The sequence below is a fragment of the Zootoca vivipara genome, chromosome 10, assembly GCF_963506605.1.
Source record: "Zootoca vivipara chromosome 10, rZooViv1.1, whole genome shotgun sequence".
NCBI classification, from domain to species: Eukaryota; Metazoa; Chordata; class Lepidosauria; order Squamata; family Lacertidae; genus Zootoca; species Zootoca vivipara.
The window spans coordinates 31,164,508-31,180,729 of record NC_083285.1 but is presented as its reverse complement, the minus strand read 5'-3'; the positions used below and the strand labels follow the sequence as shown (position 1 = coordinate 31,180,729).

General features: G+C 41.4%; 1 protein-coding gene across 8 annotated transcripts in view; it reads right to left on the bottom strand.

The window, feature by feature from the left end:
* NAV3 (neuron navigator 3) overlaps positions 1 to 16,222 on the bottom strand; it is a 463,204-nt gene that overhangs the window by 59,938 nt on the left and 387,044 nt on the right. For 6 of the 8 annotated variants that reach the window (XM_035127692.2, XM_035127685.2, XM_035127687.2 and 3 more), the window contains 4 exons: positions 12,671 to 12,809; positions 9,474 to 9,750; positions 7,237 to 7,945; positions 4,283 to 4,771 (listed from right to left, as the gene is read on the bottom strand). In XM_035127692.2, the coding sequence (XP_034983583.2) occupies positions 4,283 to 4,771; positions 7,237 to 7,945; positions 9,474 to 9,750; positions 12,671 to 12,809 (1,614 nt within the window). The remainder of the gene's footprint in view (positions 1 to 4,282; positions 4,772 to 7,236; positions 7,946 to 9,473; positions 9,751 to 12,670; positions 12,810 to 16,222) is intronic. The other 2 variants (XM_060279676.1, XM_035127690.2) reach the window with 1 other exon arrangement.

Sequence of the window (16,222 nt, the reverse complement as noted above, 5' to 3'; positions counted from 1 at the left end):
TTGGGCTTTAAAATGATTTACGTAGATGTGAAATTTGACGGAAATTTTAAGGAGGTTATCATGTTATGTGTGCAAATTTTATTTTATGTAGTATGAGTTGGGTGGATTTTTACGTAATTGCAAACTAGTATTAGTACATTTTAACCTGCTTTGCTGTATCTGATGCTGCTAGTGATGCAAACTTTGTCTATGAAGAAGAAGAAGAGTTTGGATATGATATCCCGCTTTATCGCTACCCTAAGGAGTCTCAAAGTGGCTAACATGTTCCGGTCCGTCGCGCTGGTGGAGTAGGACGCAGGGACTTCGCGCTCTGAAGTCCCTGGCTTCGTGGAGGGGGGGGGAAGTCCGCAGAGCGAGCGGACTCCCCGAAAAAACACCGGGTAGAGAGTCCCGGTGACATAGCGCCCAGCTGCCTGCTCCAGACGCGATTCCTCCGCTGCCCGAGAGCTCCGTAGAGCGATCGAGAGCCAGCGGAGTGGAGTCGTGGGAGCCATTTTTGGGTTTCATCTTACCTCCTTGAAGTGAAGCTCCGAGTCCTCAGCCTGCAAGCGGCGGATTCTTCCAAGAAAATAAAAGACTTGTACAAAGTAAGTCAAATCTCTATTCGGACCTTAAAAATTTTAAATTTGAAGATAGGAAGAGATTCTAAAGCAACGGAAGCCGATCTCTTCCAAATGGTTAATCGGGAGGCGTATTAAATATTCCTAAACTGAAAGGGGAAAAGTTCTTTTCCAGATTGTGGACCCGAGAGAAAGAAAGACTTTTCCAAACCTTCCCAGCCCCCGGTGTCGATACCCCTTGAGGTTCAGCAGCAACAAGGGGGAGGACGTTTTGACAGCTGTCAAAAGCTGTCAAATTGCTACAGGATTAAGAAAATGGATTTTACTGTTGTGGACTGTAAAAACTGATTGAAGAGGATTCAGAAGTAATTTAAGCGGAATTTAAATTTGAAATGTAATGAAGTTAAAGACAAAGGATAAGATCAGCCAAGATGGAGCCAACAACGTGGTAGAGAGGAATTTTCCAGCACTCTTTGGTCAAACCCAGCTTAAAAATGGACCCCTTTGTTTCTCAATGCCCATGGGTATCACTGGTGGCAGAAGTGGTCTTGTGGGTGGAGGGAAAATGAAGGGACAGAGTTTATTGTATATGTTGTGTATGTTTTGTCTCTATGAAGAAAAAATCAATAAAAATTATTATTAAAAAAAATCAAAGTGGCTAACATTCTCCTTTCCCTTCCTCCCCCACAACAAACACTCTGTGAGGTGAGTGGGGCTGAGAGACTCATGAGAGTAAAACCTGCTGGGAAAGGGTGTGTGTGTGTTGCTAATATCATTAAATTCTGCACAAGTAATGAATGGCTTACTCTGTGAAAAGGAATATATTTGGAGACAATTGCATTCTCTGTGGCCAGTATACTGTCAAAGTAACATTTTAGGGTTTCTCTGTTTGTAATGCATGCCTGCCCACATTGTGATTTCCCCAAGTACACACACTGAATGCTTGACAATCTCACTATTTTTATAGCTCCAAGGAAGCTTGGGTCACAAATCATGCAGACCCATTTTAATACATTCTCTTAAAATCCATATGACCAACAATTATTTTATCTGTTTTGACAGATTGGGGGAAATCCCCCCCCCAAATGCATCCAAGTTAAGCTAGAGGAAAAGGGAGCTGGGTAGAATATATTCTATCTCTTGCAGTTAAATCATTCATGGAAGCGTATAATCGGTCTTATGTAACTGCTCCCGCAGAAAAACAATGACAACATCAATCCAGAGAAAGCTAAGGAGTACTCTTAGCTTTCTCTGGATTGGAGTTGTCGTTGTGGGAATTTAGGTGTGCTTAACCTTCCTTGGTTCGGGGCCTCATTATGCACCTTTTTAGTCTTTTGCAGATAATGTAGCAAATCTAAGATTGACCTAACCTTGTACCTGCATTTGTGAAAGGTGCATGTTCACAACAAGGTAGTAACTCAGTGGTAGATAAGGACCTATGTTTAGTTCAAACATCAAGTAAAAAGCCAGAATTCACCACTTAATTCAATTGCCATTATGGTTTAGGGAATACAATGACTATGTATATTATGGCCACACTGCATATGCAAATCCAAAGCCACATTTGTAACAAATCATCATCTCCCTGCTTCAGAGAAAGAGGGCATAGAAAAGTGTCTGGCTTACATAAAAGATATGGGCTACCTGTTTCAAGGTACCAAATTTAACTGTACTGATCACATTGTACTGCACTGTATCAGTTACAGCCCAGAGAAACCCCTAAAAATCAGGACAGGACAGAATAGCTGAAGGGACAATTTGCTGCAAGTTGGAGACCCCTTCAGCTCCAACTAGTTTGTCAGCCATCTGCTGTGCCTTGAATGGACACCAATATAACAGAGGGACAGAGTGGTTTTTGCCTGCTCTCACTTAGGAAATGCTATGAGAGGGGTGTTTTCTAGGACTGGGCTATGTTTAGAGAGCTAATTGGCTTTTGCTGAGAACCTGTGCTGCTGTAGAATCAGTTGGTTCATGCTGCGTGTTTTGCCTCTTTACTTAACATTTGTAAATACACATATAATCGGAGTCAACAAACACTGCTCCATTCAGTAGAGCACTCGTGCAATTTCAATGCTCTCTCAAATAATACTTGGAAAAAGGCAAAGCCGAGACTAAATTATTATTTTATCTAAATGCCCTCAAGGCAGAAATAAACTCAATAGCTATTCCAAAAATTATTTTATAATGTCTCCATGTAGTTATATTTGCTAAAGAACAAACATGGAGAGTCCTTGAGATTTAATACAGTGTACAAATATGCAACACAGCTCATACAGCATAGTATATAAGAGAATAGAAAAGGCGCTGGTTTGAATCACATTCTTGTCATATGCTCATTGTTTATGTCTTGGCATAATGCTAAACCTTGATTTAACATTATGAGAACTAGTTAAGATGAACACAATCAGGGTTGGGACAACATGCTCTTTTCTTTTGTGATACTCGCAAAATGGATTTTGACAGGTGGGTGGGACAACCTGTATGCCAATCATGTGATATCATAAAGATGTCATGTGACTGACAGATCTGTTGCCCCACCTATGATCTGCCTATGATCTGGCTCCTGGAGCCAAAAACAAACAAACAAAAAACACATTCCCACCCCTGATCCAGAGCATGTGCATAAAAATACCGATGTGCTTTATTATCTTGAAGGAAACAAAAGAAGATAATGCCTAGGAAGTGCTATATTTTTTTATAGTGCAACAAAATGGCTACCTGTGAACATTTGCCTATAAATTTGTATTTTTCATGTGATAGCATTTACTCTCTGCATAAGTACACTGGCTGGGTTATACTCAGATTCACTCAAAATAGTTGTTATACAGATAGGAGAATATAAGTTGGAGCACTTAATGGCCAGTTTAAAGTTTTGATGCTATGGAAACTATTAACCTTTTAAAATGTTTAAATGTTTTAGAACGTTTCATGCCTCACTTTGTAATTTCACACTAAGTTTTTTTTCCAAATTATAAATTGAATAGATTTTAGAGAAACAGTGTCACTATTTAATTTATAAATCTGTGGTTTGATTTTCATGTTACTCTTCCTAGATATACCATCTTACCTGCATAATCTTGATTGGAATGTTTTCCAGAGTGTGGAAGGAGGTTTTTGGGGGTTTTTTGGCCCTAGTTTATTGTGTATGCCCAATGCACACTTTCCCTTCTTTCAGTCTCTGGGTCAAATAAATATTGAAGTTGTTTTTTGTTTTTTTGGAGCTGCAAGTATTTGTAACTTAACATAGACATAGGAACTGATGGTAATTTCCCAGGTATAAACTAAATTACTCCAGAATAAATGTAACAAAAGTGTCCCAGATATGAAGCAGTGGTGGGCTTTGGGCTCTCAAATTTCAGCGGCACCCTGTGCAACACTAAAATTCGGCACTCTCCACTCTGTTCTGCAGCATTAATGTGGTGCTCCCTGCAGAATGGTGCTCTGTGTGGCTGCACCGGTTGAAGTACCCTAAAACTGCCCCCAATAGAATCATCTGTTCTACTGAGCATAAATATATTGGAAGTACTGTAGAGCTTTCTACAAGGTGCGCTATCAAAAAGCATTTCCAGTTACTTTACTTTTCTTTCCTCCCCTGCCCTCTTACATTGTTGATTTTGATTTGAGGATACAGCATATTTCTAAAGCCATGCTTCTGTCTGCTTCCATTTCCCTTGCCTCCCTTATGACCCTTATCGAAATACTTCCTTCCGTGGCAAACTCACCTTTCTGAAAGGGTAGATCTCACACTTCCAGTTCTCATGAGCAGGCTCTGAACCTCTTGAGTGCTTGTGGTCAATCCAGATAGGGAGCCATGGTGGCTGAGAGGGAGGTCAATAGATTCAGAGCTTGTGTGGAGGCTAGTCATTGACTGGTAACTTGGTGTGTCCTTACTGCCAGCAGAGGAACTACTCAGGTTTGCAGCCCACACGAGACCGCCTGACGTGAAAGAGTGGGCTGACGCCGGGCTAGAAGCCAAGGAGTGACTTAAACTTACAACATCTGCATTCAAGTCCGAGGGTTTGCTGAAGAGAGGGCTACTGCCGCCACTCTGCCCACCTGCACTGCCCATGCTACCTGTACCTGAGGATGGAGATTCCAGGCTGCCTTGCCGAGCTAACGTGGTACTAGGGCTAGGCATTGCAGATGTGGATTTGGCACCTTCTGTATTGGGTGCAGGGGCAGTTTTGCCACTTGCTTTGGCACCAAACAACCTACAGGAAAAACAAACGAAACAAACAGAAGTGTTATTCGGAAAAGCTAAAGTTTCGCGTAATAATGCTCTGAAAGCCAAGGCATGGGAAAACAGCTAATATAACGCCCTTCTCCTCCACCCCCCAATTGCTTCTCACAATCAAATCCGCTTAAGCCCTCTGTAACTTGGACATACTTTATTTTACTGCATTAATTCCAAGATTTGTCTTTTGAGAGGAAACGGACCTTCCCAGGGAGATGAAAAGCACAAGAGCCCTGTGTGATGAGATTGCGTAAAAAGATTAAACTTTCACCCAAATCCTATGGTTAGCACAAAATCTTCAGTAGTTACGACATTTGTTTTTAAATTAGCATAGCATGGTCTGGACAACCTTGTAAATAGTTGGATCCACGCCTCCCCAATTTCAAAATCTTTGTTTTTTATTTTTAAAGAAGTAATTATACTTATATGACATGCAAGATGCTAATTTGGGGTCTGTTCCCTATCCGCATATGTGTGAAAAGATTTTGCAATTGTGGGTGTGGAGAAAAACTATTTTAAGTTTTGCATATACAGTTAAGTCTACGAAAATTTCTGTTTCTGCAAGGGCTGAAATATTCTACATCACCTTATACAAAGGATTTTCTAGATTTACAGTGCAGTGTACTAAAAGGAAACAAGAAGCAACTGGCATAAACCATAGCAACCAAAATAGCACATTTAATAACTCTTAAGCAAAAGAGTGTGCTGGCAATTAGCCACAAGAGGGCAGCATTGACTTTGTTTCAGCAAAGAAATAGGCTTGGATTCCTAAGATTGAATTATGGTTTGATGTATATTGCAAAGTTGCTAAGATCAGTAAATGCTGATGTTCAGATGCCACCAGCAGTGTAAAATAGAATGATGGGTTTTATTTTGCACCCCCTCCCATCTGAGTTCCTACTGAAAATCCTGTAACAATATTAGAAGATCCAAAACCTATGGGTCGTATTCAACCAGCTTTACTCAGTGTAGACCCATTGAAATTGATGGCCTAGTAGGCCCATTCATTAAATTGTGTCTATTCTGAGTAAACGTTAGCTGACTACAACCCAGAATGTTTTTTAAACAATTTGCAAAATATATAGTTAATGAAATTCAGTTTCCTCATCTGAATCCATTAGCTATCCAGGAAAAATTACAACCAGAAAACACAATCAGAAAAATTACAGTCAGATAGAGTGACATTTATTTCTTAATAATCCCTCATCAGGAATCCTTTCAGTTTGTTAAGGGAATACCAAACTGTCTCCGATATGCCCTTCTTGGCCACTATCAGTTCCTCCAGGTCCAGCTTCTAGCCCTATGTATGTGGGTGCTATTCTTGGCTGGATGGGAAAACTGCATTTGCAAACAGTTGCTAGAAGCAAAACTTCCCAACCCCAGCTATGTTGTTGCACCCTGAGTTAGCCACTTGGAATAGCATCAATCTGCTGTTAATGACTGGATTTAGGCCCTGCCCCAAATATTTCCTCCCTGATGGGCACTATTCAGAGTCTCTAAAGATGAAATAACCAGCATGCTGCTGCATGGAGCTTTAGAGAGAGGCAGGCACACAACATACAGGTCTATTGATTTTCAAATGATTTAGCAATCAAAGTTCATGGGTTGGAATGCCAATGGAGGGGGGGGAGAGACTCTCATCGGCTGCTTTTCACTTCACAGCCATGTGGTTCTCTCAGATGCCTACTTGAAAGGCTCTGCACTTGTCCTCCAGAACCTTCCTAGGGTTACTTTATGGGAGAAATAAATCTTCGCATTTTTACTGCAAAATCAGAACGGACCGGTGTTCACTTATCTAAATATAAAACATCACTTCCGAGAGCCGGAGGCGATTGCGGGAAGCAGAATATAAGTCTGTGATTGCTCTGTGGAATTCTTGGGAAGGAAACAGAATAAATAGTGGAATATGAGACCAATATTAATATCAGTTGCTTAAAAAAGAAAACTTGTTCAGTTCATACTTACAGATGAAATAAGGGGTCTCTTCTGATTATAAGCGATGGAACTAGGTATCAATACGGGGAGGATAGAGAGTTGCCTTATACTGGCTCTGACCATCTAGCTCAATATTGTTTACACTGACTGGCAGCGCTCCAGGATTTCTGGCAGGGTCCTCTCCCAGCACTACCTGGTGGTGTTGATTGAACCTGGGAGCATCTGCATGGAAAGCAGATGTTCCACCACCGAGCTATGAAACTTCCCATCACACAAAAACAAGCTGAGTCCAGACCCCCTGGTGCTCGGGTGGCAGATTGTAGGTTTGGAGAGAATGAACCTATGTTCAGCCTGTAAATACACTAAAATATTACAAATGCCCCAAGTCTCCAGTGATCTCATTCCAAAAGAAACCAAGCCTATGTGGCATGCTGTTCCTCTGGAACTTCTCGACCCTCTGGGGAGTGGGCCGAGCATAACATTGCCATTTCACAGAAAACCTCTTACCTTCTAAATGTGGGCGAGGCAATGTCTGGATATTTTGAACCTGGCTGCCTGAGGCCTGGTGTTCCGCAGGCACTGGCTGAGGTTGGACTTGATTTTGGAGAGCTGGACAGCGACACACTCTCAGAATCAGAAACGGCCACTTTTTCTTTCTCTTTGTCTGTCTGGTTGATGGTAACAGGACTGGAGCGCCCTGAGCCAATCTTCGTAGGTTCCCTCAGTTTGTTGGTAGCGGCGGCCCCTGCAGACTTGCTGCTGACGTTGGAGTCAATGCTGCTGGTGCTTGACCTGTGTCCGCCTCTGCCAGGAATCCCACTTGTGCTTGACTTCGAAGGGCGTGGCAAACTTCGGTACTGCAGGGTGGTCTTTGAGCTCACATGCAGCACGCCATCGTCTTGATTCTGTGAGCCATCTAGGCTGGTTTTCCTCCCTGCATTGGACTTCCCACCAATAGCTACAGATTTGGGCATCTTCCCCAAGGTAGCCGATCCACTTGTTATGGTTGCACCACTTGCAGAGATTATGGTTGAAGAGCCAACCCCAGCTTTCTTGAAACCAAAGGAACTGGTAGCTGTTGATCGGCCAATGCCTGAGGGTGGCTTTTTCCCCTCATCGCCACTGCTTTTCCCTGCATCTGAAGGTGAGCGCTGGATAGAAGCTCCTTTGAGGGGAGTTTTTCCTTTTTCTGAAGCCTTTGCATCATCTGTTTTTCCTAACAGAAAGCAGAGTTTTTGTAGTGATTCATATTTGCAGCAGTACATTTTCAGTAATACATGCAAATATGTGGAATGATAATTTTGTTATGGTTTTTGTAAGTGGTTTGGCCCCTACTGGCATTTCAGGATGAGAGGTGTGTACAACTGCCAGGCAGAATTCCACCATGCAATGTACTCACTTTGTCAATGGGCATAGATCGCTTGAGATATTCTGGTTGATTCACTGAACTACATTCTCTTTTTTTCTGCCATACCTCCCCATTATTAACATTAAATGGACCATAGATGTCTGCATACTTCGCTCACCCGCGTACAGCAATGAACTGATTCAGTTTTTAAACCCATATACACAAATTCACAAGACCCTGTCAGGATGTTTGGAAGCAGTCAGAACCTATGGAGACCATTTCATCAGAGAGTTCAGTTAAACTCAATTTAGGTGGAGTTCTGAACTACTCACAGTGGCCAATCAGATGCCTATACCACCTTTCCCCTCAAATAATATACACTTGCTTTGAGCCAGAAATCATTTGCTATAAATATTGTAAGTTTAAGGTAAAGGATCCCTGGACGTTTAAGTCTAGTCAAAGGCGTATCTCGGGTTGCGGCACTCATCTCACTTTTTAAGTGCATAATGCTATATTTATTTTTGTTGAAATTGGCTTCGTTAGTTTTGTCTCAGAACCTATTAATGTGAAGTAAGAGCCGATCTGCTTTTCTTTAAAATTGGTAAATTGGAATCCTTCCTATGACTTGTAAAATATTGTATGCTTGTAATTCCAAGCACTGCGAAACAAGCATACCGAATTATAATATACCGGTATTCATCACCACTCACATTAAAATTCATTTACAGGTAGGTAGCCGTGTTGGTCTGAGTCGAAACAAAGTAAAAAGATTCCTTCAGTAGCACCTTAAAGACCAACTAAGTTTTTATTTTGGTATGAGCTTTCGTGTGCATGCACACTTCATCAGATACACTGAAATTCATTGTTATTGTCTATCCTGACACATGCAGCCATTATTAGATGTTTGCAGTTAATAACAACACTTAGCTAAATTTGGTTGGCATAACCTTATAGCTTGTACTAAAAGCTTTTGGAAACTCCTTGGGCCTATTACTTAGGAATAATTGCAGGTTTCAGATGTGGCATACAACAAACTAAAATGTGTCTATTGATTTTCATTTGGTTCATCTATAAATTTTTAGTCACTCATTACTAACAGAAACATACATAGTGCTATTTTAAAGTAACCTTTCGCAAAGGCCAAACCTTCCTTTTTACATAGTGAATGCTAAGTGCATCTGAAATACCAGCCCAACTCATACATCTCACCCTTAGCAATTACCCGAATAGCAACTCTAATTCTCTCTAGAACTCTATAGCTGCCTCTTTCTACTCAAAAAGAGAAGATGTCATGTGGAAATTTCCCTAACTCATTCTCAGGGTCTTATGAATGAGAACACTGGAGCAATTTGCACAACCGACGGCAAGATCAATTTCTGATGATGCTCATTCCTACCAGGCGTCTTGAGAGTGCTTGTTCCTGTTTTGTGCCTGGATGGCGCTGCTCCTACTTGTGCGGTCATGCCTCTTCTCCAGGAGCCAGTCTGAGAGACAGACAGAGAGGTTTTCTGGCCCCCCTTCTCAGCATCTTCAAGAGCTCCAGAGGGATGGCCCTTCCATTTGCCACTGCCATCAATGTTGCTGTCAAAATCTTCCTCTGGTTTCTTCAGTTCCTCACTGCTGCCCCACGGTTCGCCATCTGTTACTGAACGTTTCTCTGAATCAGTCTTCAGCTATGAGGAATTGATATCATGAAAATTACTCAGTAATTGTCTGGCTTTTATTTTCTTTCATTACAGCGTGAGAGTGCAGGGATTAGGAGGAAGAAACAAAGATTCACTTTAACATCTTTCTTCCCTAGCTCCAAATGCTTAATAGTCTCTCTGAGAAGCCTTTTCCCACTAATTTTACAAACAACAACACTACCTATACTGCTGGCACTAATGGTGTCGTTGCAGGGAGGTGTCTCAAATGTTATTAGCTTGAAGCAACACTGATTTGTAAATGTCAATTAATTTTATTTTATTTTTTAAACCTATCCAAAAGAAGCAGTGTTTCTCTGAAGCTTTCATATCTGTCTGAATCCCTTTGATTAAAACAGGCTTCCTCAACCTCGGCCCTCCAGATGTTTTTGGCCTACAACTCCCATGATCCCTAGCTAGCAGGACCAGTGGTCAGGGATGATGGGAATTGTAGTCTCAAAAAAATCTGGAAGGCCGAGGTTGAGGAATCCTGGATTAGAACATCAACATTGCCTAAGAGACTCTAAGACAATGGCCCCCATAAAGTGGAAAGCTAGAGAAGAAGAAGAAGAGTTTGGATTTGATATCCCGCTTTATCACTTCCCGGAGGAGTCTCAAAGCAGCTAACAAGCTCCTTTCCCTTCCTCCCCCACAACAGACTGAGAGCTGAGAGTGGATCTTAGACACTTCAGAGAAGTGTGACTAGCCCAAGGTCACCCAGCAGCTGCATGTGGAGGAGCGGAGACGCAAACCCGTTTCACCAGATTACAACTCTACCGCTCTTAACCACTACACCACATAAAATGAATAATCCCTTGCTCCAGATTTTTCCAGACTCCAACACCCAAATCTTGGCATGGCGACACTGGTCCAATGTACTTAGAATTACATAAAGAGTTAACCTGGAATCTTATTAGCATAAGCCTATTAATGTTAATACCACTAAGTAAATGTATCTGGGTGTAGTGCTGCAGCCTTCCACCACAAAGCAAGCTTCCATGGAGCTCAGCAGGTGCCAGGGCTACTACAAGAACAGAGGCATTGAGGACTGCTCCACATAGGTGCACTGGAAACTCAGAACGTGCTCCTGAATTTCTGAATCAAAGCTGTTGCCTTCAGTATTCACAACCCAGAAGGCACAATACAGACAATGCAGGCATAGTTACCGCACGGAGAGGATATCCTTAAGTGCCACCTTCCTCTACCTATAGGCAAGCATGGGCAGGTTGCACAACAGGCTGTTAGTTGGAACGGAGGATCAGATCTCCTACTCTACTCAGTTAAATTCACTCATGTGCCATGGAGGTGTTAGGATCTCCTACTCACAAGTAAGACCCTGGCAGAGACACATGCCCGACTGGCATGTTGCCTCCCTCTGGTCGATCGTTCGGGAGCTTTAAAAGCTTTCTCCAGCCCGAACATCACAGCGACTGATGCCAACTGACATCAGCACACTTATGGATCCACAGAGTTTGCGCAATTGCGTAATAGACCTCAGCAACTCAGCATTTGGCTAATCTACGTTTATTTACATATAAACACACATGGAGCACTGCAACATGGCTCCCTCTCTCTCTGGCATCAGACAGCAAAGAGAAAGAACAAAGGACAATAGTCCCACTCCAGGAAACACAGTAACACAAACATCCTGTTTCTGTCACGTCCCACTGTGGAATTTAGACATACACTGTCATGTGATAGACAACAATCCCATGAATGCAAACACAGGGAATGAATCTCCAACAGGAGCTTGATGGTGCAAACAGGGGGGTGCATCCAGCCATCCCATTTCCCCCTAATAGCCTCTTGTACCATCTCCTCATGCACCTATATGTGCATATGGTGGGGTGAGAGGGCGGCAGGCTTCTGCTGAGTCTCTGGGAATCTTCTGCATATGGATGCTGTGCCTATGGAAAACTGGGGCATCTCCAGTAGATGGCCTTCGCACTGAATTCACTTACAATATCCAGCTGATAATAATTTGCAACAATTGGTACCATTTGTGGCCGTTACCAAATGCTGCTTATAACCAGGCCCATGTAGAGCTTGCCTGAGGCCCGGGGCGGGAGTCTTGTTAGTATAAAGTTATAAGCTCAAACTGATAATGTGACTTCTTTCCATTGGCTTTAAAACAGGAACAATGAACAGGGTCTCTTTAGCTTGATTTCATGTTCATTTTTAGGAGTCTTGGGCTCATGCGCCAAAACCAGAAAACAAGAAGCAGATTCAAATGTATAAAAAGTTTGCAATATGCTTACCAAAATTGTCAGTGCTGCAATAATTGGCTTGGTTGAAATGTGGCTCTCATTAGGGGCCAATAGACCAACATCAGGGCACAACAGCTCTTTAAAATGGCCAGGTTGTGATCTGTATCCTTACACATAGTGCTTGCATTGATAAAGGGTGTGTGATAATCTCAAATAGCATTAAACTGTACCTTTAAGCCACCCCCTCCTAATCAGAATAAAGTACAGAACTTCTCCTTGAGTTCCTAGAAATTTCAAGCTGTGAGCAATAGAAAATGTGATAGTGCCATTAAACTCCAGCAGTGCTTATGACTCCACAGGCTCTTGATGAGGAAACAGGTCTTCCTCTTTGGTACATGAAGATACATGCACAGAAGTTGGCACTTGTTTGTCTTTGCATTCAATTAACTGTTTCATTGTGGACGTCACTGTATCATCAGATTTGGATAATTATATCTGCAAATTGTGCTGGGAGAGGCTTAGGAGGATTGCGGTTATTGCAAACAAAGAAAAATAAACCACCCTGCAAAAATAAATAAAAAGGAAATTTGGAAAAGGGGGGAAATTGTGTGTGTGCAATAGTGAAATGGAAAAATAAGCAATAAAGCCCCTAAACAGTGGCCTGGATTCATCAGGCTGCCAGAACAGAAAATGTCAACACCTACATGGGTATGTGCATTCTTTCTTGAAGAGGCAGTAATATTGGAATAAGAGCTGACCGGTGATGTTGTGTTCAGGTCATCTGTGCTGATGTTATCCAAAGTATCACTGAGGCCGCTGCTAACCGAACTGCTGTCATCCCAGCTGCAGGCAGGTGGAGGCGGGGGAGAGAAAGAAAGAGAAGATGAGTATGTCATCTATTCACACCTTGATGAGAAAATGCAAGTAGAAATCAGCTAGTTCACCATCCCCCTCCCAAAAAAGAGGTTAGAAATTAAACAATACCTTAGAAATTAAACATGACATTGTACGTGTCATTTTCTAGGTGTTTTTAAATTAACCATTCATTTCTTGCTTTAAAAAAATGCCGTGCTAGCAACTCCATCAGGAAGCCATTCAAAAAAATGCAATTTCAATTTTTAGCAGGGCCAGGTATATATACGTTGTTAGAGCAGGTCGCTTCATGGTTCGTTGCAATCACCTTTGGAACACTGCCAAGTGAAATTCATTACACCGGCCTGAATTTCTGGCCTTAGTTTTATTATTAAGCTTGAAGCACTTCTATGGGTTTCCCGGGGAAAAGAAAAAGAAATATTTCTTTTGGATGTACTCTAACCAACTGTCAAGCCCGATTCGTGCTTTAGATCTCAGATTAGGTTTGAAGTTTGTCCACCCTGTCTAGCCAACACCAACAATGCCTGAAGGAGGAAAGCATGGTTGCAAAAAAAGGGAGGATATGCAGTGGACGTGTGTCAGGGAGCAATGATTGGATGCAGATCCTTGATGTAAATCCATTGCACGTTTTCAGTAAGCCTGCACAGCTTGTGACCGATTGATGTAGTAAAGGCTGCCAACTACACAGGGGCGTGACAACCACCCCCTGCTCTGTCCATCCTAGATAAGCAGGAATTTCCCTATCAGAAATTTGCTACTTTTCATGAGATTCCTATTGCTTTCTTCAAAATTCCTCAGATGTTTGCCAAACAGGAGCCACCAAGATTGCTTTGAAATCTCAAATTTATTTATTGCGAGTTACCCTGAGGAGCTTTTTTTTTTTTTTGTATTTTATAGCATGTGGTAGGACACAAATTGAATGAATAAATTGCAACAGTACTTTGGCCGCAGGACTGAAGCTGAGCAATTCCCTTGTCCCTTATTGATTACTTTCTGCCCCAGGTTCAAAACCACCTATTAAGACATTATCTTTAGTACTGAGTTTTGAGAGGATTTGTATCCAGGCATTCCACACACTTCAAAAACAATTCTGGCCTGTGACCAAGTTTTGGTTTAAGTAAGAGGTGACCATTAAAAGTAGATGTTGAGCTGCTTGATAAATGGGAGTTGGATCAGCCAGATTTTCAGTTGATTTGCACAGTCATGGCAGGCGTCTTTCCATCTGCAGACTCCACATTCATTCCACATCAAGAAAGAGAGCCACCACACTATGAAAAGCTGTTTTTCACTTGAGTGTACCACATTAGCCTTTTCTGTGACACTTCTTGATGTGTAAGCAAATGCAGCTGTTGCTTCATCTCACAGCTGTTGCATGAACAGTACACCCTCCCCAATCTATTAAAAGAAGCTGGTGGGGTGAGGTGTGAGGTGGCCAGACATGATGGAGCTGAGCGATTAGAAAGACTTCTACAGGCAGAAACTCAATCATTTGAGGAATGTTTAACAACTGCTGTTTTTTAAAAAAATCAAAGTGGCTTCATGAGTTTTTTACAATAAATGTTTAGACTCTTCACTGCTGCCGTATCATGTCAATGATAATGTCCATGTGTAATTGGAAACATGTCATTATCTTAAACAAGAATTTCCCTAAGCAACTGCCTGCGAGATAAAATAATTATCTCAAGTTAGAGAGTGCCATTAATCTTGTTTGCTATATTTGCTAGATTTAATCGGCTTTCTCTGAAACTCATGCAATGAACTTATCACTGGGTTAGGTCATCAGAAGTTCAATTCAAGCACTTCACGCTCATCTGATGGGCCAAACTGCATGGAGGAAGATGTGACTTTGAGCAGTCACATGCAAAGCAGCTTTACACTCCAGCCACACCCACTTTGACATGTGGCTCCCAAAAGGTTTGCCCTGGATCTTTGTGGCCCTCAGCCCAAAAAAGGTTAGCCATGTCATCCCTGTTTTAGGAAATGGACTACAGTTTAGGGAAGGGTAGCAGATAGGGGGAAGAATTCTGAATCCACAGACAAAAAGTTTCCTCATGTACTTTAAATCACCTTTCCCCATTTTTCCACTTTATAAATGAGTCTGATTTTAAATTAGCATTTTCCCCCACCTTCTATCTTGAGCTAGCATTTTCAAGTGGCACATTTGTCTAGATATGAATAGGCTTTAATTATTATTATTTTTACCATCACTTGTGAAAACACCTTTAAGGTAAACACCTACAAGTTTCGAAGGTCAGGTGTTCAGCGGTTTTGCCATTCTAGAAGTATACAGTACACAATGACAGAGGTAAATGTGTTCTTTTACGGATTGATCATAAGGTGAAGAATCTTGGAGTTTGGGCCTCATAAGCAGCTTTGCTCATTAAATAACAACCTAAATTTAGCCATCAAGCTGAATTAGGGCAGGAAAAGGACTTTGTAACTGATTCACTGACTTCCTTATGAATTATTTCTAGCTCGTTAAGGTAGACAGATAAGAAAATAATTGGAACATTTTACTGAGAAAACCTCTCTGTAATATACCATTAAACATCAATTGTGAAGGCTACCTTCATCACCATGACACAAAGTTCAATGCATCAACCATTTTTGTGTTCAGTCCTGGGCATGGCGGCTAATGAGTCATAAAGCAGCAGTACTACCCCTGTCTAGTCAGATTCAAGATGGCACAGACTACATAAAAATCAAGCCGCTGTCTGTACAATTCAGACTAGACAATGAATCCTTCTAGAAGTTTATAACAGCTATTCTATCTTCATAGGTAAATGCCTATGAAGGCCGTTAGACTCATACTTTACCCTCCTTTCCACAGCAAGCATAATGCATTACCTGTCATTTTCAAGCATGGCAACCACTGAAGCATAAATTCCCTATAACTTCAGGGTCATAGAATATATTGCAACACCATTTTCACAGCTAAATTGTATGTGGCTAGAAAAGAATAAGAATAAACAAATGGAACCACCATTGTCTATTACTCTTTAAGGTACCTTCCTTTGTAGGTTTAGGAAAAACGGAAATATACAACAAAATAAAATGAGGCATTTTATCATTTAATAAAAGGGCATCTTGTTTTACACATGAAATTATCCCCTCAACTATTTCTGAGCTACCACATGTATTAATAAAATATATAGAACCAGGGTTTAAAATTCTCTGCCTGAAATAAGATATATATGCTGCAAAAACAGCATGGGAACAACGAATCTGCTGATTTAATTTTAATTGGAGTCAGACTTTTTAACTTCAATTTCTGTTTGAAATAAGAGCACAACTGGAGGTATCTGACAAAGTTATCTGTTGGGTTGGTAACAAATTCAAAATGAAACAGGTTGCACTTAGATTCTCAAATATTAAAAAGTAGC